The 24,505-nt window shown below is 35.5% G+C and overlaps 1 protein-coding gene across 1 annotated transcript in view; it reads left to right on the top strand.

Annotated features, from left to right (window-relative positions):
- Positions 1-24,505, top strand: part of LOC115222451 (palmitoyltransferase ZDHHC5) — a 150,420-nt gene that overhangs the window by 40,325 nt on the left and 85,590 nt on the right. Inside the window, exon 3 of the mRNA XM_029792644.2 lies at positions 9,995-10,152. Within this exon, the coding sequence (XP_029648504.2) occupies positions 9,995-10,152 (158 nt within the window). The remainder of the gene's footprint in view (positions 1-9,994; positions 10,153-24,505) is intronic.

Here is a 24,505-nt window from a genome sequence, read left to right as displayed (position 1 = left end):
GCCGAACTGCTAAGTTACGGGGACGTAACACACCAGCATCGGTTGTCAAGCGATGTTAGGGGGACAAACACAGACGCACAAACATATACACACACACACACACACATATACACATACATACATATATACAACAGGTTTCTTTCAGTTTCCGTCTACCAAATCCACTCACAAGGCTTTGGTTGGTCCGAGGCTATAGTAGAGGACACTTGCCCAAGGTGCCACGCAGTGGGACTGAACCTGGGACCATGTGGTTGGTAAGCAAGCTACTCACCACACAGCCACCCTTATGCCTAATTAGTTAAATTTATATTATAAAATATACTAAGAGAATATTTTGTGGTTATCTACTATGATAAACTATAGATCCACACTCCATTATTGATACATAAGCTAATATACAGAAGACTGAAAACTAAGCAATATTGATAAGCTTTAGATGAAGGGATATAAATTACCATCACAAGCATTTCAGAAACAAGTGTCATCTACTACAGCCCCAGGCTGACTAGTGCCTTATTGAGTGGATTTGCTAGATTGAAATTGTCATAAATGTGTGTGTGCATGCATGTGCTTCCATACTTGTGCTTGCATGAATATTGATATTCCATTTCTTTGCTTGACTCTACTTGAGTGAATTGGTTCAAAACTTTTATAAATTTGTAAGGAAGTAAAGAATCTCAAAATTGTTTACTGTACAAGTAATGACTCATTTAATGCAGCTGTGGTTGAGAAGTTTGTTCCCAACCACATGGTTTCAGATTCAGTCCCATGTGTGGCACATTGGGCAAGTATCTTCTATATCCCTGGGCCAACTGAAGCCTAGAGAGTGAATCTTGTAGAAAGAAACTGAAACAAGACTGTGTGCATGTGTGTGTAAATGTCTGTGTGTATGTATGTGTCTCTTTGCCTTGACATTACATGATAGTTGTAAATGAGTGTCTTTATTGTGCAAAAAATGTTATTCATTTCCAATATTCTGTGAAAATATGTCTGACCATGGGGAAATATCATCTTGCTTAGAAACAGGTAAGAGTTGGCAATAGGAAGGCCAACAAGCTGTAGAAAATCTGCCTCAATAAACTTTTGGACCCATACTAGCATGGAAAAGTATGCATTAAAACAATGATGCACACGTACTGTATAGGCACAGGCATGGCTGTATGATAAGAAGTTTCCTTCCCAACCACATAGTTCTGAGTTTGGTCCCATTGCATGGCGCCTTGTGCAAGTGTCTTCTACTTAAGCCTCAGGCCAACCAAAACCTTGTGAGTGGGTTTGGTAGACGGAAACTGAAAGAAGCTTATTTTTGTGTGTGTGTGTGTGTGTGTGTCTTTGTGTTTGTCCCCCATCCACTGTTTGACAACTGGTGTTGGTGTGTTTAAATTCCTGTAACTTAGCAGTTTGGCAAAAGAGAGTGATAGAATAAGCACTAGTTTTTAAAAAATAAGTACTGGGGTTGATTCATTAGACTAAAATTCTTTGAGGTGGTGCCCCAGCATGGCCAGAGTCTAATGACTGAAACGAGTAAAAGAAAAGAAAAATTTTCCTAATTTTTTTTTTTTTGTTTAAATAAGCATCATTTCAGGATTGTCCAAAATATATGCTTCTTATATTTTATTTCCTAAACTGTTTATACCAATGAACACCCTCACTTCTTGAAACAATTTCTGTTTAGCATGTATTTATGTAAATATTAATCTTGTGTAAAATAAAATTTTTCATCTAAATTGGATTTTTAAATAATTCACAATCATCTGAAAATTATGTTTTAAATATTTTCCTCTAACTTTTAATATTTTGTCTCATTTTGTAGTTTTTATACTTCTTTTGGTCAATTTTCCTATTTGTTGAACTTGATGAGAACCATCTGATGCAATTATTTTAACTGTTTCTATTAGCATATGTGATAAAGGCCTAAGACCTAATTTGTATTTTGACTCTACTCTAGTTTCAATTTGTTTATATCATCATTTTAATGTCCACTGTTCCATGCTTCCATGGGTCAGATGGGATTCAATGAGTCAGATTTTTTCACAACTAGATGCTCTTTCTGTTGCCCTTCACTTGTTTCCAAGCAAGGAAATATTTTCCCATGATTGGACATGTATGTATTCATAGAAAATTGGAAATTAATGACACTGCTTGGTTGGAAAGCAAGAGCTTAACTTCTACTCATTATTTGTGGATATCATTCTTATATACCATTTTAAAATTGATTGTATAATTTTGCTTTTTTTGTCATTTTTGCATAATCTGTTAAAAATTTCCCTCAAATTCTGAAGTGCTTTTGCCTAACAAAATTGATATTATTTGATGTTAACCCTTCCGTTACTGTATTTATTTTGAGATGCTCTGTGTTTCTTTCAATTACTTTAAATATAGCAAAGAATTTAGTAAAATAACTTAGCTATCATTCAGCTAGTGTTAGGAACATAAATTGTGACTAAGGTTTGGTGGAAGATTTTAATTAAAAACTTATGTAAACAAGACATTTGTACTTCAGAGCCAGTTTCAGCCAGGCTGGTAACGAAAAGGTTAAAGGATAATCAAATTATTGAATAGAAACTGATTTTCTTTTTACAATACTTTTAAATTTTTATTACTTTTTTTTCGTTGAGAAAATGTCATGATAGAAAAATATGCTGGTCAACATTTAAAAAGATGTGAAATGTTCAAGCAACATGTGAAAGGATTTTGAAGCAATGTAGACATGTGGTAGGGATTGCTGTTTGGCAGTAATTGGAGTAAAGCAAGGTTACAAAAGATTATTGGGATTGATCTAACACCTGCCTACCCACCCAAAATATTTTAGATTTGATATATCAGAGAATATGATTTAAGCCCATTAAACTATCCTACCAGAGCTAAGCATAAAAATGTTAATGATGATGATGATGTTAAAGTGACATTGATTTAAACAAAAATCTTTTTTATAGAATTATTTACTGACAAGTTACTTCAATTTTTAAAAAAATCAGAGGAATGTGTGTTGTTTTTGCTGGGATATTTTCTTTATTTCAGTTATTAATAAAGCTGCAAACCTCTCAAATAAATAACTATACCACATAAAATAAGATCTGCAGCATTGACATTTTGCTAGTATATCAAATTCTTTTATTGATTATTTGTATTAGCTTAGCACATGCCATAGCTTTTTGTCTAGTGCTGTTGTGCGGCATGTGATTGCTAAGGCTTCTAGCTTTATTTGCCAACTTGTTTGATTCGAATAAACAAGGCCAAATGTATAAATCCTTTTTACTAGTAACCTCCGTCAGTCAAGATTTCTTTCTATTTATTACAATGATATGATAATTTGTTACTATAAAGCAACTTAGTAGCTACTTTAGCATAGTTAACTTGTGAACATTCTTGAATCATCGTGCTTATTCAGAGTGTACTGGTATATCTATATACCAAAATATTTTCTGATTCACTTCCAAACTTTGCACACTTTTTATTAGTAAAATGTATATATAGAAATTATCTGTTTAAAATCATATATTTCTGACTGTCCTGTTGTATCCCATAGTTGCTTTTCATATGCATTAGCTCACTTGATAAATGTTGGATTGTTAGACTGTTACCATGTAACTGCTGCCTGTATATTTACAGCTGTCTGTTATATTTCACTTTATTCCTGAGTTAAGGAAGATTTAAAGTGGAATAGAATGTTCGTAGCATATATTCCTTTTTATTTTCTGTCTTGGACATATGGATTCCTAAAATCTCTCTCTCTATTATCTCTGTACATGTGTGTGTTTATATATATATTATATATAGTTCATTGTCCTGTGTAATAGGATTGTCTATAACATTCTTATATCCTATGACTTTATGTTATTAGCTAAAAATAGGTTATTATTGTCATGGCTTAATAGTAATAAAATGTTTTTTTTTTATGTATCAACTTTTGAGTATGTTTATTTCTTAACTTTTAGATATATATTTTAAGCAAGACTAATAATTTTCATTTATTTTAAAAACACTGTTTATTAATTTAAGACATTTTCAACAGCTCATAAGTATGTTCTCTATGTAATATACCAAAGCAGATTATTTTTTTTTAATTGACCTAATTTTGTTTTTAATAGGCAGGACATTCCGTAACCTTTTCAATGTTCCATGACAGTTAGCTTTAAGTTGGATTAAAAATTAAAAAGTAGTTGTCGCAGTACAAAACAAAACAAAAAAAATTACTAAAGCTTAGCATTATATGTTGCTATATATAGCCAGTTTATTTGGGTTCGTTTTTTCTTTCTTTTTTTTTTATTTCAAGATAACATTTCAATGTGAAGTCTGTTAAAATGATTAAATGGTTGAAATATAAACCAAAAATAAAATACAAGAAGAAAAATTCTGATGTTCCCTCTGTAAATGTTATGGAATAAAGAGTTTTTTTGTTTTCGTATTAGGTAATATTAATGTGACTCAAACCTGCTTAACTTAATATAAATAGCTGAATATAGGATTGAAAAAATGTAGAATATTATGAAAAGTAGTTAAAAAGAGATGTTTGCTTTTGCCTCTCTCCTATTAATAATATAGGAGGGAGGCATTCATTGATTATTTTAGGCAGAACTAATTGAAGATTAACACATATAAGATCCATGTAATGGCTCTATTTCTTTTGCAATTTCTATTTTTTATTAGTCTGTAACATAGTAGTTTGTCCTTGGGGATGTCATTAAGACCACTTTTGCTACTTAAAAGCTGTCAGGGTTAGATGTACACACATGGCTTTCAATATTTCTATGGTAACAACAGACTTGTGATAGTATGAACTTCAGGAAGCCGGTTAGATTTACTTTGTTGTTCTAATTCTATAGCAACATGTATCAAATCTTATTTCATAAATCTTAATAAAAATTATGTATATTTAATGTGTATATGATAAGATTTTCTACATTTTACAACAATTTTATACAGTATTGATTGGACAGTTCTGCAAATTTGGATAATTGTTTAAATTGCTGCAGATGGTATATAAAGAGTACTTAGGTAATGTTATTTATTCATGTAAGTGAACTGCTATGTTAGTCATGCCAGACAAAATGGGCATATAGTTATCTACATTCTCAGTTCAAATCCAGTTAATGTTGCTTTTGCTTTACATTATTCAAGGATACATTAAATTGATTTTACCTCTTCCCTAAAATATTTGTGGCATTGTATCATTATATTTAATAATTACAGCCACAATATTCATAGAAATCATTATGACAATAGAATGAAAGAAATATTAAGACAATGAACAAAATGCATTACAGCCTGATGACAGCCAGTAATCCAGAACTTCAAAGTCAGTGTCACTCTTTGAAAATCAATAAATATGTACTCTAAAAGTACTGAGTGACCCTTCGATTTATCTATAACTTTGCATGAAAACACACACATTCACACACACACACAAATCATGTCTTGTGCAATGTAAGTAACAAATGCTTGATTGTGTATGAATGTTTGTTGTTCCTGAGCTGCAGACGCATTGATGTAAGAGCAAACTTTTGTGTTGGCATACAAGCATTTAAAGTGGAACCCACATGAATTTAAACCTGTAATATTTATTTAATATATTGAAATATATATATATATATATATATATATAAGAGAATTCAGTCCTGTAAATTATATTACGTGCCATATTTCAGTCTGTTCACATTGCTCAGAAGCATTCTTTCTCTATTCATAATCAGCTCTGCTGCCAGGAAAATTTTCAATACATTCTGGTGGATTTGAACATGAATATGTTGATTGTTGTTGTAGTTTGTCATTGGAGAACTTCTTGAGTGTTCATAACATACACAATTCATTGGTGTAAGGGAGCTTTGAGACACAACAGTGGTTCAATCTTATTGAGGATATCTTCACTCAAGGCTACCTCTGGACCAGTATGTCTAACAAGAATACTGACTCTTGTTTATAGAAATCAACAAACAAATTATTTACTGATATATGCTAGATTGGTAATACTTCATGCAGTGCAATGCTAAACATCAGAAATCCAAACAATAATGTATTTATTCACTCTAACATGTTCAGACAAATTCAAAATTGAATATGCTGATTGCTATTGTATTGCATCATTTGTGGACATCTTCCGGGGGGCTTTGAAACATTGCAATATTTTAATAAGATACATGACCACATGTATCTTTTGATAAGATACAAGACTGCATGATTAAAAAAATTATCATATTCACTTGACCATTGTAACTTCTGAGAAAAACATTAATTTTTTTCATATTTTCAAACTTCCTAAAGAATTATATATATATATATATATATATCGAAGGCCTTCTCATAATCTATAATCTATAAACGCAACACAAAGAGGCAGCTTGTACTCATTTGCTTGCTCAAGCAGTTGCGTTAGAGTAAATATATGGTCCATCGTGCTGTAGTTCTTCCGGAAGCCTGCTTGTTCCCTTGGTTGTTGTTTGTCGAGACGACGTCACAACCTGTTCAGAATTATCTTCGTGAACAGCTTGTACACGTGAGACAGCAGGCATATGGGTCGGTAGTTCTTTAGATCTTCTCTGTCGCCCTTATAAGAAGGCCTTCGATAGCGTTGAAACCAACGCAGTGCTGAACTCGCTGCAGAGGCAAGGAATCGAAGCGCAATATGTGCATCTGCTCAGAGAGGCAAATTCTGGATGCACCACCGACATAGCTCTACTGTCATCACCCATACGAGTGCCGGACGAGAAGGGAGTGAAGCAAGGAGATACAATCTCCCCAAAACTTTTCACTGCATGTCTCGAACAGATCATCAGAGGCATCGACTGGCAAGGTGGTGTCAACATCAATGGCGAGCTCCTCACCCACCTCTGTTTCGCTGACGACATCGTACTCATCGCAGAAAACATGTATCAACTTCAGACCATGCTCGGCATCAAAAGCTCTGCAGTAGGTCTCAAGATGAACCGCATGAAAACAAAGTTCATGCAGTCAGACAACGTACCAACAGGTCAAATGGTGATCGGCAGTGATGAAATAGAGGAGGTGAGGGAATATGTCTACCTGGGACAGGAAGTAAATATGTGCCGAGATATCGAAAAGGAGATCTCACGGAGAGTAAGGGCCAGATGGGAGGCGTTCAATGGCATAAGAGATGTGCTCAAGGGAAGGTTGGACAGGACCACCCATGCCAACCTCATTAACAGTGCAGTTCTGCCTGCAATGTTATATGGTAGAGAAATATGGGCTACCACAAAGAGAGAAGAGCAAAGACTGGTAATGGCTCAAAGAGCCATGGAAAGGTCAATGCTTGGTATCTCATTGAGAGAGCACATAAGTAGTGAGATCATCAGAAAGAAGTCCGGCGTGAGAGATGTCATCGCAGAGTATACACGCAGCAAGTATAGATGGGCTGGACACGTCACCCGGCTCACCGGTAATCGGTGGACGCACGCAGTTGTCGAGTGGTACGTGCGCGAGCAGAAAAGACCACCCGGAAGACCTCCACGACGGTGGAGTTACGATTTCAGGAGGACGATTGGGATCACGTGGATGAGAAAGGCGCGATCCAGAGAGGAGTGGACAGCGTGCTGTGACCAGTGGTGTCAAATGGACGCCTGATGGACTGGTCGGTCAAGGTCAAGGTGATATATATATATATATATATCGAGGGGAAAAAACAATATGGACGTTTTGTTTTGGTGTCTCACAATGCCATATACGCCTATGAGGATTTACTTTCCCAATGAAACTCAGTCTTTTCCCAAACTTTTTCTCAAACCTGCTATAATGTGATACATGTCTTTGGTGTGGTAATTGTACGCGGCTGAAGAAGGCTTTTGAACTACCTGTTATATTAATTATGCATTGATATAAGTTGTTCAATAAAGCGCGAAACATATGTACCGCAAAATCCTTTGCGTCCTGTTTTTCTTTTGATACATATATCCTACCACCTACACCACTAGCTGGCATATACAGGTGCTTACAGTTATCAAGTATTCACCCTGAATTTTTTGTACCTATATATATATATATATATATATATATATATATATATATATATGATGCCAGTGCCACCTGACTGGCACCTGCTCCAGTGCTCATAAAAAGCACCATTCGAGCATGGTCCAATGTCGCCTGACTGGCTCCTGTGCCAGTGGCATGTAAAAAGCACCCACTACACTCTTGGTTGGTATTAGGATGGGCATTTGCCTGTAGAAACCTTGCCCAATCAGATTGGAGCCTAGTGCAGCCTCTCAGATTGTCACTCCTCAGTCAAATCATCCAACCCATGCCAGCATCGAAAGTAGATGTTAAATGATGATATATATATTTGCTTTGCAAGATTCCTGATGTAAAATCTTGTGTTGAAACAGATATTGTCTTATTTGGGGATGGTCATATTTTTGGTAATTAACCACATGCACTATATACATGTTCTTCACTTCAGCTTTATTTTTATTTGAGTGTCCTTTGTCTGAAATCTTTCACATTTTGTGACACATCCTAATACTTTCAGCGACTCTCCACCCAACGTGGGATGGAAAGTCACTGAAGTGGTCACAGAATGTGTAATAAAAGATTTCAGGTAAATAACACTAAAATAAAAATAATAATAAAGCTGAAATGTTAATTGGTAAAAGTAATACCATCCCCAAATATAACACACACACATATATAATATTCAGTTTGTCTAAAAATTTGTTTTTTTGCATTAGCCAGCAACAATATCCCAATTTAATTAAGTTCCTGCAGTAAGAATTCATTATATATAACAGTGGTACCCAACACATGGTCTGCAGACCCTTGGTAGTCTGCAAAGTAGTACTGGGGGTCCATGAACATGTTAAGCTGACAAACCTTTCAATATCTTGGAGTCCATCAGAAAACTCATTTAAATAAAAGGGGTCCTTGGTATTGAAAAGGTTGGGAACCACTGATATAGAATTTAGCCAGAAGATATGTGAAGTGATTTAGTCAGATTTAAGTATGTTGGCCCTTACAGATGAGTTAACAGAGTGGTAGAATCCTGTTGAAACAATCAACATAAATTTATGATAATGATAGTGCTTCCTCTTCTATAAATTTGCTTTTATGTCTGTTCAAAAGAAATCATTTATGACAGTGTTTTAGAAAAATTTTTTGTCTAACCTCAAACATGGAGTTTTAAAAGAAAAAATATAGTCTATTTGTTTGAATACTCATGTTTTGACTTCTGTCTTAGTGGATATGTAAGCAGTCCTGCTGTACAGATATTGCATGTGTACAAAATAGGGATAAAAAAAATTAGTAAATAGAACATAATTAGAATTTTCAATTATCCATCTCTGGACCACATAACTTTGGAATAGGTGGTGGTGATGGGGTGCTAAATTTTTGTTGCATTACTATCACAAGATAAGATCTTAATTTTGTTTTGTATATACCTGTAACCTTGTCCTAAAGAAGAAATAGTACATAAATAATATAGTCAAATAGTTTTAAGTACAATGACCTTACTCTGTAAGTAAAGACAAATGTAATTAGAAGCTTGTACTGAATTAATGTAAATGTACTTAAAGAGGTGATTAACAACAGTTGTCGATAATGCTAACTATAGTTATAGTAAGATTGCAATGAAAGTTGCATGTCAATAGTTCAGAAGGTACCAATTGGTTGGGAAGAGTTTTTTTTTTTTTGTATATTTCTATGAAAAGATATTACTTGCACTGGCTATTCTTATTCTGTTTTTAGTTGCATGTAATTAATTCATAGTTTTTGAGTTTGTTATAAATTCTTATGACTTAAAATGAATATAATTATATCCATGCTTGAATTTTAAAAGAAAAATGGTTTTTTAATGAAACCGATTTTCCTAATGCATCCTTTTATGATGGAGATGTTTTAGTTTTGTAACATAATGTGTGTAATTTAATTAATAATACCAACTGAATATTTTTATTCAGTTAACATTATTAATAATAATACTAACTGAATGTTTTTTTATATTAATATAAATAATACTAACTGAATATTTTTTACTTTTCCTTGACAGCTCATGAAGATGAGTTTCGGGATGATGACTTCAGAGCTCCACTGTACAAAAATGTCGAAATTAAAGGTATTACTATGCGAATGAAATGGTGTACCACATGTCAGTTTTACAGGCCACCCAGGTGCTCTCATTGTAGTGTTTGTAATAATTGTATAGAGGTAAGTGCCTTGTATTAAAATTAGTAAATACCAAGCTTCTTTTTTAATAAATTTTTACAAATTAAAATCTAACAAAAACAGTAATTGGCTTTCTTTCATATTATAAACTAGGTGCTTTGCAATACTAATTACTTTATATTAAGAACTATTTCCTAATTAGAATATCTTAGTTGACCATCAAAAGGAATAAATTAAATTAATGACAGATCATGAAAGTGGTTGTATTATGGCTACAGCTTATTTGATGTGTTTATAGGATATAGACATGGGATTTCTTTAGAGCTTTCAGGTTTGTAGGTTTTGTCCATCAAGAGTTCTGACCTGTTTTTTAGTAAACCTGCATGTTCCTATGAGAATATAATATATTCAGGGATATAGGCTGTTTTTTCAACCTAAAAGTTCATTCAAAATGATGTGACCTGACATATCTTGTCAAAACACTCAGCTTCAATCACCTGCACCTTGTTACAGTCATAACAGAATTATCAATTGTAAAATATTGACTTCATGTTTTGTTTCAGCTAAGGATTCTCACAGGAACTAAAATGCATTCAGTTGAACTGACTTTGCGAAGTTACAGGGCTTAAACTAAATTAATTTTTTCACTGTGCAATAGTTATGACATTGTCTTTGTTTCTTGATGATAAATAAAGATTAATATTTTTACATTTTTCTTCTCTGATGGTAATCAATTATATATCTATTTTCTTAATACATGATTGAAAAAATTGATATGTACAGTAGCTTAAATATTAAATAAACAATAATTCTGTATTTTTGGACTAACCATAGTTCTTCCCAGTTATTATTATTAAACTATGATTATTCAAAGAATATATCTTGATGTACTGAATGTATTCAAAAGAATATTAACTTAAAGAGCTTGCTTTATTTTTGTGCATACCCATCATTCAATGCCAATACTTACAATCGAGACATAAATGTATTAGCTCTTTACATATTTAAATAAGAATATATTTTAAGGCTTGATATTTAATTCACATTTCATGATATGTACAAAATTGTGTAACCAACCCTACATACACACACGCACGCACATATTAGAGAGAGAGAAAGATGGATATATGCTTTTTTTTTGCTCTTTTGCTTTCTACCCATTTTTATTGAAATTTTCTTATGTATATTCCGCAAATGCTTGAATGTACTTACTTCCATGAGATTGTGCTGAGAAAGGATTGTAATCAACTCCATCGTTGATTTCAATAAGTAGGGAAGATACTTGGTTGTAAAACAATTCCTTTTACAAAATGCAAACACTTTTATTTGTAAAAACTATTCCATGCAAACCAGCTTGTTAAAAGGAGTGGGGGAACCAATAATGAGAATGTGGATCATTTTAATATGAAAAACTGATGCTATGTGAATTGAAGCAAAGTCAGTGTAATACTTTTAGTGAAATTTGAATCTATGATGTAAATCTTTTGTGTCTGGCACGTTAACCCATTGTTAAATATCTACATACATAATAAAAAATGCTATAGTATGTCTACAAGATAAATATAGTCTCACTCTAAGCAGTTTGTTGCCATTATACCTAACAAATATAGGGTATATAATTTGAGTGAGAAAGAGAAAGAGGCTAGGTTAATTGTTGCTCAAGTTTAATTCACTGTAAATAACAAAAGTATATGTTGCCTGGTAACAGCAAATCTTTGTTGGTATGGTTCTCTTATATTCCATTTTCAATTGGAAATATTTCTATTGCAATAGAAGAAAGAAATTTATTTTGAGATTAGCTCTGTCAGAAACATGAGTAAATGAATAGATATAAAGGAAACTACATCCTGTGTATTGAAGACTAATGTCTTTATACTTTGTTAAAGATATGTATATATGAGTGATATAAGCTACCCTAGATATATCCTGATTTTACTAATTAAGTGTATGTGAAATGAATTATGTGTGGAAAATATTTCTAAATCTTATTATTACTATACATATGTCAGATATATAATTACAGTAACATATTGTGATATACCTATACAATTTCTTATAGTGCACTGGTCAGTAAATATTTTCTGTTTTTAATGAATGATTTAATGACCTATTGTTGAGAAAACAAGTAGCCTTCACAATTCCAGTCACTCCTCATTCTGTCTTTGGCTTTCTCTCTAGATGTCACTAGTTATTTTCAAGACATGCAATGTAAGAAGAATCAAAGTAAGCTATTATAATGCATTTCAAGCAAAGCATTAATTGAATTAGCTTTACAATTGTTGGCTGTAGTGGGACTTCATTTCCCTGAAATATGCTGAAAAGCACCATGTAGTCTTTAGTCATTTTCTTCCATACACCCATACACTTTTAGTATTTTGTAGAGATTTCTTACATACATCATACATAAGCATTTTACAGCTTCTTATATATCAGTATTCCAAATATGGAGAATGTTCATATTCTGAATTTTTCAATCTAATATAGATTCAGAAACTCAGATATTTTGTCCCTAATATGCACCAGTGTGCATTTTTTATCATCCACTTTTCCATGCTTGCATTGATCAGATGGAACTGAGGCAGATTTCTTTTACAGCCAGATGTCCTGTTGACAACACTTGCCCATTCAACAAGCGAAGTAATATTTCCTCATAGCTAGATATGTTTTCATGGTAGATTGGAATGAAATAAAACTGCTTGTGTGATGCTGAGGCTCCTTTGTAACTATTGCATAATGTCAAGACCAGAAGACACACATTCACATGCATAAACACGCACACATTTATACTTTCTTTTATTGTTTTTTTCTGTTTCTATTTCTGTCAAGCAAATACAAGGCATCAGTCAGCCTGGAGCTACAGTAGAAGACACTTGTCCAAAGTGCCACATAGAAGGATGAAACACAAAACCATGTGGTTGAAAAACAAACTTCTCAACCACACAGTTGTAACTGTGCTTCTATATACAGGGTTTCTGAGCTAAAATTGGCAATTTGCATTAAAGGAAAACAAAATGCAACATCTCATCTGAAAATTAAAATATTTTTTAAAAGTTGTAAAACTATCAACTAGATTATGGCTGGGAGATAACAGTTTATTAAAATTAGTTATCCCCAGCTTCCATCATGGTCTCAAAATAGCTCTGGAACCTGGTGCATGCATTCTTCACTGTCCCTCGGAAGATCTTCAAACACTTCCTTGATCTTGGCTACCAGCTCAGCTTTGTCATTACAGGCAGAGCAGTTCATGTCTTTCTCAACCACACCACACACAGTAATCTATGGGGAATTGAAAGGCTAGAAATTGGGGCTGGTGAAGTCATAGAAATTCAATGGCAACAACTTCTGACTTTTCCAGAGGTATGTCAAAGAGCTGAATCTTGCTATCACATATATGGCCTTCCAGCAGCAACCCTCTCTAGCCAGAGACTGAGCACAGTCTCCAGCAGCTTTACATAGATATCTGAATTGAGCCTAAAGCCCTCTTCAAATATATGGGGATGAATTTCACCATGCAGACGCAGTCAGAATGCCTGCCTTATCCATTCTTGCTGGCTAGAGATTCTCAGTCTCCATTGTAGCTGTCCATGTTGTGTCTTATATTCTTCACATATCACTGAGCCATAGTCATGATGTTGGCATTTTGATACCCAATACAAATCATCATGATATAGGTAACTCTTATCCAATATTGAGATGACTTCCAGTCATCCATGTCAGTTAACATTTTCTCAACTACAAATTTAATCTTCATGCATTCCAACACCATTGACTGCTCATTAGTACTTCCCGGAAAAAGGAAGCATAAAAACTTGCCAGATTTAGCTCAAACACCCTGTATATATCACCATCATTATTTAACATCTATTTTTTATGCTGATATGAGTTGGATGGATATTTGGATGGATACACACACAGGGACATACTAGTCATTGAGGTGTTTTAGTTTAGTTAATTAGTTAATTTTTTGGCTCAAAAAGCAAAAGGCAAGGCCATGTAGGGGGACATGGAGTTATGTACAGGGTGGTGTTCATGTAAAGAGTTCAGGCCACTTGAGGTCAAGGGAGACTTTGAACAAAGCGGTCGTCGGCATCTTCACCATCTCGTCTGGCAGCTTGTTCCATGGATCCGCAACCCGGACGGAGAAAGCCCCTCTCATTCGATTGAGATGAAATCGTCGCAGATAGAGCTTTTCGGAATGACCCCGCAGCCGACGCTCTGGAGCAGGAGTGAAGAACAGCTCTTTCGAGAGGTTACACTTTCCGCTTATGATGTTGTGAGCGAGAATGAGATCACCACGGCGGCGGCGTTTTTCTAGAGAATAAAGGTTGAGTGTCTTCAGCCCTTCTTCATAAGACAAATTCTTGAGACCATGAACCATGCGGCTAGCCAGCTTCTGGACTCTTTCGAGATGCTGCATGTCTTTGAGGAGATAAGGAGAAGAGGCTTGAATCCCGTACTCCAATATGGGTCTCACCAGCGTGACATAGAGCGGTAGGAATATGGCTGCTGTGAGCATTGCGAATGACCGTCGAATCAAGAACAGAATTCCGCATGCTTTGTTGGCAGCATGGACGTACTGGGTCAAAGGTGAAAAGGAGGAATCCACCAAGATACCCAGGTCCTTTACTTGATCGGTCCTCTCCAGCAGCAGACGACCCGGCTCGAAATCAAGTTGAGTTGCAGGAGGAGAGCTAACAGGCAGATAACAGCACTTTGACACGTTCAGACACAGGTCCCATTCGTTAGACCACCTCCAAATTTGGTGGAGGCATCGACGAAGATCCTCTATATCACCGCGAGGAGCGACCAGTTTGACATCATCGGCAAATAGAAGGGTGTGTTGCGTGAGGTCGTCGGGCAAGTCATTAATGAAGACTAAGAACAATAAGGGCCCAAGCACTGAACCTTGAGGCACGCCACTGCTCGCACTGGAGACGTTGGACCGCGAACCATTAACTTGGACTTGGAAGGAAAGATCTGAGAGGAATGCACCAACCCATCGTACAATATCCGGATGGAAACTATATGCTTGAAGCTTGACAAGTAATAGGCGGTGGTTTACCGAGTCAAAAGCTTTGGCAAAGTCCAATAAAACGATGTCAACAGCATCACTATCATCGAGGATGCGCGTCACCAATTCTTCCATTACCAGTAAGTTGGTCAAGCATGAGTGTTGCTGTTGTGAAACCACTTTATAAAGGATAACCTCTTAGTTTTTACCAGAACATCTGTCACAGTAATAGGGGTAGATAAAGATCCTTAGGTGTCATGGGAGTGACCTGTCTGTGCTACCCTGTTGTCTTTAGAATGAATCCTGGAATATGTGGACTAGGAGAGTACATTCTAAAAGAAAAACAAGCTGTGTATGTCAGCCTTAAGGTGATTTTGACTGAATTTCTGCTAGCTTCTTGCAGCTGCCAAGAGAAGTTAAGTCTTCTTGGATCCCCTTCACATCAAAGTTAGTAGTGCTAGGAAATATTTCTGGCACTATTGTAAAGCTTCGTTGTGTAAGTGTCAGGGATCATGAATCTTGGATCACAGAGATTTTCATTGTGGTTGTTTGGATATAATACACATCTGCAACAATGAAATACTGCCACTTATGTCAGTTCTTCATTCATGCAGGCATACAGTAGGTGTAACATTGGTAGTAGCAATCATGATTCTTCAGTTAGTTGTGTATTGCTACTGATCTTTAGATAGTACAAACATTTAAAGATCAGAATTGAAAGAGAAAATGGGCAACATCAAGTTCTATGGGCCCCCATAAGCAAGCGTGTAGTGTGTGCCTGTAGTTTAAACTTAATTCTGTTTTCTTGCAATTCAAGATTGGTTGCTACTCACTGCAATCTTCAGGCAAGAACTATCTTGTGTGATATCTGGGCTAGTGTTATATGTATTGGAGTAGGTTCATGCTTTTATCTCTGGCTGTTGTTTTCATTCGTTGATTTCTAATATTAAAATGATGTCTCTAGTTGATATTGCTTTTATATGCTAATTCTTTGGTTGTATTTTCTCATTAGCCAACTTTGTTCTCATGTGACTCTATATGATTTTTGTTTTGGGATTGTTCACCAATCCTACTTTTTCTGGGGTTGTTTATTTATGTATCATTTGCAATTGCCCAATTCAGTTTTGTCATTGCTTGTCTGTTGCATAACCAACCACACCCCATCCTGTTTTTCTAAACTTTGTCATGTTTAGCTAGTTATTTATCACTTGTCCCTTTGTTGGTTCAGTAGTTGTTCTGTATCTGCCTGTTGGTTATATGATGTATATCCTGTTTTGCTGAACTTATGACCTTTGATAAATTTTTATTTCTGACTGAAGTCACCAAGTCTAAACACAGGAAAATATTATCCTTACAAAAAGCTGAGCTATCACTATCTACATACAAATGGTAGAACTATTTGCTTTCGAAATAAAGAGCACTAATAAAGAACCTAGTCAGCAACATAATGTTGGAGAATACGATGTCATCTGACAAAATATTATTCAACAAATCAGCACTATTCTGTAATGAAGACCTATATACCTGAAGCCTTACAAATGAACCATAAAACAAAATGTATCATTTACTTCAATTTACCAGTCAGCTTAAACATAGCAACATTGGTAATTAGAGTTAGAATGTTTTTGTTTTCTTCTACAAAACACTTCACAGCAGCCATTGAAAGCAAGGACTTGTGTGCTGGAGCATTGCTTTGATGAAACAAAACCCCTTTTGTCAGTTTTCCTGGATGTTTGGTCTTGATAGCCTTTCATAAATGTCTTAGTAAATATGCTCCATTGATGGTGTGTTCCTTTTGAAAATAGTCAATAAACACAATCCCTTTTGCACCCCAAAAGCTGAGGCCATCAACTTCCCTGCAGATGAAATGAGCATTTGATCCCTCGAAGAAGATCAAATACTAACGCTGGCACATTACTGTTTAGAGACCTGGTTACTGGAAATTGAATGCATCCTTACTGGCATGCAAAGGCTACAGAGACTGGATTAGTGAACTAGTTAAGTGGCAGTTGACAGAAGCAATTGTCAACAGCTAGTTTTAGGTCACCCTGAAGAAAGCAATTAAAGTAGAATTAATAGCATTTAGCAAAGAGCTAGTAATAGGAAAACAATTGATTAGAGGAAGAATTAATTTACAACCTTGAAGAAGTGATTTGTAAAGGCATGCTAGTGATGAGAATGGCTCTTCGTGGCAAAATACAAAAAAATGGTAGAAACATGACATGGTGTCTGGTACCTATAATGTTATCAGATGCTCACAGCCCTCTACTAGTCAGGTAAGGGGATTGGTTGGCATTGCACTAGCAATATATAGAGGATTAGTTGCAGGTAAGTCTGACATTCATTCTCAGGGAAACTGAATGCCAAAAAAAATGAACAGGCTAGTCTGTTCCAGAGGACCTTCTAGTTAGAGACTACCATAGATATTTTCTAGAAGTTGGCAGTGCTACAGAGGCAGTTCACTATCAGTTTGAAATAAACTCTACAGGCATGGCTGTACTGTCAGACAGGCTTGTCCAAGATGAATGCAGAGACAAAACCATTCTGTATACACTGGTTCAATGTCTTGGCATTGCTGACTTTTGGAGTCAATGCTGCTATTGGAGTGGGATGGATGTTTATTAGCTGAGTTCATAGTGATGATTACCCCATCACTATTCTTTAACCAGGACAGTCAGGGAGTTTTTCTTTGTCTGGTGGCTATTGCAAAAGTGGTTGTCTAGTGGATGAGGCTGAAATGTATGAGAATAGAGACTTACCTGCTGGGGAAAACAGTGACTGAAACAGTTGACATGCTTCAAGCAACTTACTCGGATGCTGCAATGAGCAAATACGAGTTACAAATGATTTCCATGCTTTAGGAATGGTCACTTGTTGCTTGAAGGCCAATCTCATTCAGGATGACTGTCAACCTCCCGAACAAATGGAAACATGATGAAAACTGATGAACTGATTTTAGAGGACCATCACCAAACAATTGAGAAACTTGTTGATATGACTGGTGTATCCTGAAGCTCCTGCCAACAAATTTTGAGCAAGTGAATGAAAAAGTTGCAGCGAAATTTGTGCCTCGCTTGCTTACAAAAGATCAAAGGCAATCACTACTGAATGTGTGACGTGAACTGAAAGAACAGTTGGAAGTTTATCTGGACCTTTTTCAAAGGTCATGAAAGCTGGTACTATAGAATTTGCAGATGTGGAAGTGTGGCAGAGGTGAAGAAAAAAACCAATGGAGATGTTAAAAGGCATCACTTTGCAAGAGTTCCAACACTGCTTCAAATAATTGGTGCATTTGAAATGTGTAATATATAATTAAAGAATTAAAGGTAATCCTTATTAATATTGTTATATATATATATATATATATATATATATATATATATATATATATATATAGGGAGAGTTTATGAAAAAAAAGAAAAAAAGACGAAGACAGGTGGTGTACAAAACAAATAGATGTATTAGTATAACGCTCAGGAATAGAAAAAGTCCTTTACGTTTTGAGCCTACGCTCTTCTACAGAAAGGGACAGAGAAAACATATGCATATATATATACACACACACACATATATATATATATATATATACACATACTTATACACACTTAATCAACTGAAATTGCAAGGATGATCCGGTTCTTGACTGAAGATAAAAGGCTTCGAATGACCCGTTCATGTTTTCTTTTTGTATCGGTTATCTGGATGTTTTGTTGTCCCTTTTTGTATCACCTAGTTGTCCAGATGTTTTGCGTTCTTGTCCCATTTTGTATTTTATTTTATATACATGGCAGCGTACATACACTTTGTTCTCACACACACACACATATATATATATATGTGTGTGTGTGTGTGTGTGTGCATGTGTCTGTGCACATGTGTGTGTGCACGTGTGTGGGTGTGTGGGTGCACATATGTGTGTGTGTGTGTGCACGTGTGTGTGTGGGCACATATATATATGCATATATATTTATATGCGCATATATGTGTGTGTGTATGTATGTGTGTATATGTATGTATGTATGTGTATATATGTATGTACGTGTATGTATATATATATATATATATATATATGTGTATGCATGTATGTGAATTTGCATATGTGTATGCATGTATGTGAATTTGCATATGTGTATGTATGTATATGTGTGTATATATGTATGCATATATATGCATGTATATATATGTGTGTGTATATATGTGTGCATATATATGTATGTATATATGTGTATGTATGTGTGTAATATGTATATATACATGTGTGTATGTGTGTATATACACGTATGTATATATATATATATATATTTATACATGTCTATGTATATATATGTATATATACATGTCTGTGTATGTATATATATGTATATATACATGTCTGTGTATGTATATATATATATATACATGTCTGCGTGTATCTATATGTTCATATGCTTGCATGTATATGTGTATGCATATATATGTATGTGTGTATAGTTATATATGTCTATATATATGTATACATACACATATGTATTCATACATGTGTGCATGTACATTCATACATGTGTGTGCATGTACATTCATACATGCGTGTGTGTGCATGTATATTCATACATGTGTGTGCATGTACATTCATACATGCGTGTGTGTGCATGTATATTCATACATGTGTGTGCATGTATATTCATACGTGTGTGTGCATGTGTATTCATACGTGTATGTGCATGTGTATTCATACATGTGTGTGCATGTGTATTCATATATATGTATGTGTCTGATCAATACGATGTCTGATCAATAAGTATCGAGACTGTTGCCATAGTAATGAAGGTAAAGCATGCAGTGTGAAGCTGCTTGGCAAAGATTGAACTTGTATGCTGCTGTGTATGCGCCCTAAGTTTTGAACATTGTATTTCATTTCCACTGTTTATAGCAGTACTTAGAAGGAAGATGTGTAATGTGTGATTGTGACATTGACTATGACAGAGAAAGTTGTTTTGCCAATACCTGCTCACAGGCCTATGCAAAGTTGCAGAAAGTGTATTGAGAGGAGTATATAGGCCACACACAATTGTACGAATGGTTCGGCCGTTTTCGTAATGGCTGAAAAATGTCAGTATTGATGAACATTCTGGGATACCTACAACCAGCAGAACTGAGAAAAGCATCAATGTACATGCAGCTGTAAGGGAAAATCCTCAAATCACCATAAGTGAATTATTAGAGGGTATGCAGATCAGTTACAGTTCAATTTAGTCTATTATCACTGAAGATTTGGGTATGAGACCGTTGTCTGCCAAGTTTGTGCCAAAACTGCTTTCAGCTGACCAAGAAGACACTCAGGTTTCAGTTGCACAAGATCTCCTTTATTGTGTTAAGAATGATGAAAACTTTTTGAATCCTTTGCATAAGCCTCTGAGCACGCATCACCAAGCTTTAGACAAAATTTGATGCAGATTCTCTGCTCAACTTCCTCTGTCATGGTAAACATCAGAAGTGAGCTAGAATGTTAAAACGTAGTACGCATGCACACCAGAGTTCAAGGTCAATCTGTGCCAAGTAGCTTCACTCTATGTGCTTTAGCTTCGTTACTATGGCAACAGTCTGGAAGCGTATTGATCAGACCACATATATCTATATATGTGTGTATGTATGTATGCATGTGTAGACATGTATGCGTGTGTGTGTGTGTATAGATATGTACGCACACATATCATCATCACACTCACATCCACTTTTCTATGCTTACGCAGACCAGATGGAATTACTTGATGTAGCTTTTCTAAGGGTGGATACCATTCATGTCATTGACCCTCACCTGTTTCTGAACATGGTAATATTTCTCCCTGGCTAGAAATTGTGTGTATGACAGTGACATCAATTTTTCAGTTATTGCATGATGCCAAGTCTATGTGGCACACATGCACACACCGCTGTGCACACCCCACTCACATGCTCATATATGATGAGCTTCTTTCAGTTTCTATCTATAAATCTTCTCACAAAGCTTAGAGGCATATTGGCTTACCAGTCCCCAGTCAAACCGTCCATGCCATGCCAACATGGGAAACGGGCGTTAAATGACGACGATGATGATTATATATATATAATACATATATATATATATCAGAGGTTAGAACTGAAATCCTTCAAAGATAGTCTACACCTACATTTTTTTCGTTTGTTTATACTTTATATATATATATATATCTATATATATAAAACTGTAGTTGTGTGAGTGTCTGTCTCCTACGATTTAGATTCCTAACTCCTCCCACATTTTGCGGTGCAGTTTAACCAAATTCAGCTATCTTATAGTCGTGATTAATATCGAGCCCGTCTGGATATTAGCACGCGTCTACGATGAGTCTACGATTTTAAAAATAATTTAACATCATTTTTTATTCCATTTTAATTCATAATTTTTCGTGTGTCGATGGCGGCGGAGTTGGCGTCCACGCTCAAACACCTGCACCTGTGTTTGCTTCTCCCCCTTCTTCCCTCCCTCGTGAAGCTGTGGGGAAGGAAATCAACGTCGTAATGCGTTGTCAAGGAGACCAGCGTTCTTTTAGAACAACAACTTCATGGCTTGAAGACACCAAAACAGAAATGGCTAAGAAAGCCCGAATTGGCATCTATAAAGGAAGTAACTCTCTAAAAATGCTTATATGGTTATTTCCCTTACAAACCCGAGCAACGCCGGGCGATACTGCTAGTATATATATAAAACTGTAGTTGTGTGAGTGTCTGTCTCCTACGATTTAGATTCCTAACTCCTCCCACATTTTGCGGTGCAGTTTAACCAAATTCGGGTATCTTATAGTCGTGATTAATATCGAGCCCGTCTGGCTATTAGCGCGCGTCTACGATGAGTCTACGATTTTAAAAATAATTTAACATCATTTTTTATTCCATTTTAATGCATAATTTTTCGTGTGTCGATGGCGGCAGGGTTGGCGTCCACGCTCAAACACCTGCACCTGTGTTTGCTTCTCCCCCTTCTTCCCTCCCTCGTGAAGTTGTGGGGAAGGGAGTTTAAGGAAATCACGTCGTAATGCGTTGTCAAGGAGACCAGCGTTCTTTTAGAACAACGACTTCATGGCTTGAAGACACCAAAACAGAAATGGCTAAGAAAGCCCGAATTGGCATCTATAAAGGAAGTAACTCTCTAAAAATGCTTATATAGTTATTTCCCTTACAAACCCGAGCAACGCCGGGCGATACTGCTAGTATATATATATATATATTATATATATATATATATATATATATATAGTCATCGGTGTGTCTTCGTGGGCTAAGTTTCAATGCAAGTTAACACTTATAGCTTACAGCATGTATGTATGCATATCTAAACATGTGTGTGTATGCATATCTAAACTTGTGTGTATGTACGTTTATACATGTGTTTGTGTGTGTGTGTGTGTGTACGTATATCTATACATGTGTGTGTGTACGTTTATCTATACATGTATGTGTGTGTGTGTATATATATACATGTGTGTATGTGTGTGTATATATATACGTGTGTATGTGTGTGTATATATATACGTGTGTATGTGTGTGTATATATATACGTGTGTATGTGTGTGTATATATATACGTGTGTATGTGTGTGTATATATATACATGTGTGTATGTGTGTGTATATATACACATGTGTGTATGTGTGTGTATATATACACATGTGTGTATGTGTGTGTATATATACACATGTGTGTATGTGTGTGTATATATACACATGTGTGTGTGTGTATATATACACGTGTGTGTGTGTGTGTGTATATATATACGTGTGTGTATGTGTGTATATATGCGTGTGTGTATGTGTGTATATATGCGTGTGTGTATATATACGTGTATGTATGTGTGTATATATACGTGTGTGTATGTGTGTGTATATATACTTGTGTGTATGTGTGTGTATATATACTTGTGTGTATGTGTGTGTATATATACTTGTGTGTATGTGTGTGTATATATACTTGTGTGTATGTGTGTGTATATATACTTGTGTGTATGTGTGTGTATATATACTTGTGTGTATGTGTGTGTATATATACTTGTGTGTATGTGTGTGTATGTATACTTGTGTGTATGTGTGTATATATACTTGTGTGTATGTGTGTGTATATATACTTGTGTGTATGTGTGTGTATATATACGTGTGTGTATGTGTGTGTATATATACGTGTGTGTATGTGTGTGTATATATACGTGTGTGTATGTGTGTGTATATATACGTGTGTGTATGTGTGTGTATATATACGTGTGTGTATGTGTGTGTATATATACGTGTGTGTATGTGTGTGTATATATACGTGTGTGTATGTGTGTGTATATATACGTGTGTGTATGTGTGTGTGTATATATACGTGTGTGTATGTGTGTGTATATATACGTGTGTGTATGTGTGTGTATATATACGTGTATGTATGTGTGTATGAGTATATATACACAAGGTTTCATGTCCTTATTTTCTTTTTGTGGTCAATTTTTATCTGTTTTGTAAATTTCCTTAACAGCTAGGTTATATTTCGTATGCAAGGAAATATTAAAAGAATAGTGTGAGGTAAGGGAAATAATTTGGCTAGACTTCTGGTCTTTTTAGCATTCAAACATATTTGCTATCATAGGCACACCAACATATGCTCATAATCTAGGTAGCAGACATGGTTAGAAATAAACTGAATCAAGGGAAATAATTCAATGCACCTTTTATCTTCTTTCAGTCATTGGACTGTGGCCATGCTGGGACACTACCTTGAAATTTTAGATGAATGAATTGACCCCAGTACTTTTTTTAAAACCTGGTGCTTCTTCTAGCTGTCTCTTTTGCTGAACTACTAAATTACAAGGGTGTAAACACAGCAACACCAGTTGTCAAGCCATGGTTGGGGGGCAAACACAGTCACAAAAGCACACACACACACGATGTGCTTCTTTCAGTTTCCCTCTAATAGATCCCACTCACAAGTCTTTGTCCAGCCTGAGGCTATAAAAAAAGACACTTGCTTAAGGTGCCAGGCAGTAGAATTGAACCCAGAAGCATGTAGTTGAGGAATAATATATGCATATGAGAGGTAAATTCATATGCATATATGACTGCACCAAAAGGTATTCCTTTTAGTGCAGTCTTCTCTTGAAAGTATTTAATTCTGGTCTCCAGTTTGAGAATATTACCCTGCTGTCCTTCCTGTCTTTTAGACCTTATAAAAGGATAATTTCTACTGCTGCCACCTTGACCAAAAGATGAGTGTGCATGTGTGTGTGTGTGTCTGTGTGTAGTACTCTGTTCGTGTTCATACATACTAACATTACACAGCCTTGGACATGCTTGTCTCATTTCTTTCTAAACTTCTCAACTCTTTTGCCTTCAAAACCTATGCCTTACTACCATGCTGCATA

Source organism: Octopus sinensis, linkage group LG20 (genome assembly GCF_006345805.1).
Source record: "Octopus sinensis linkage group LG20, ASM634580v1, whole genome shotgun sequence".
NCBI lineage: Eukaryota > Metazoa > Mollusca > Cephalopoda > Octopoda > Octopodidae > Octopus > Octopus sinensis.
This window is presented reverse-complemented; position numbering and strand designations above follow the sequence as displayed.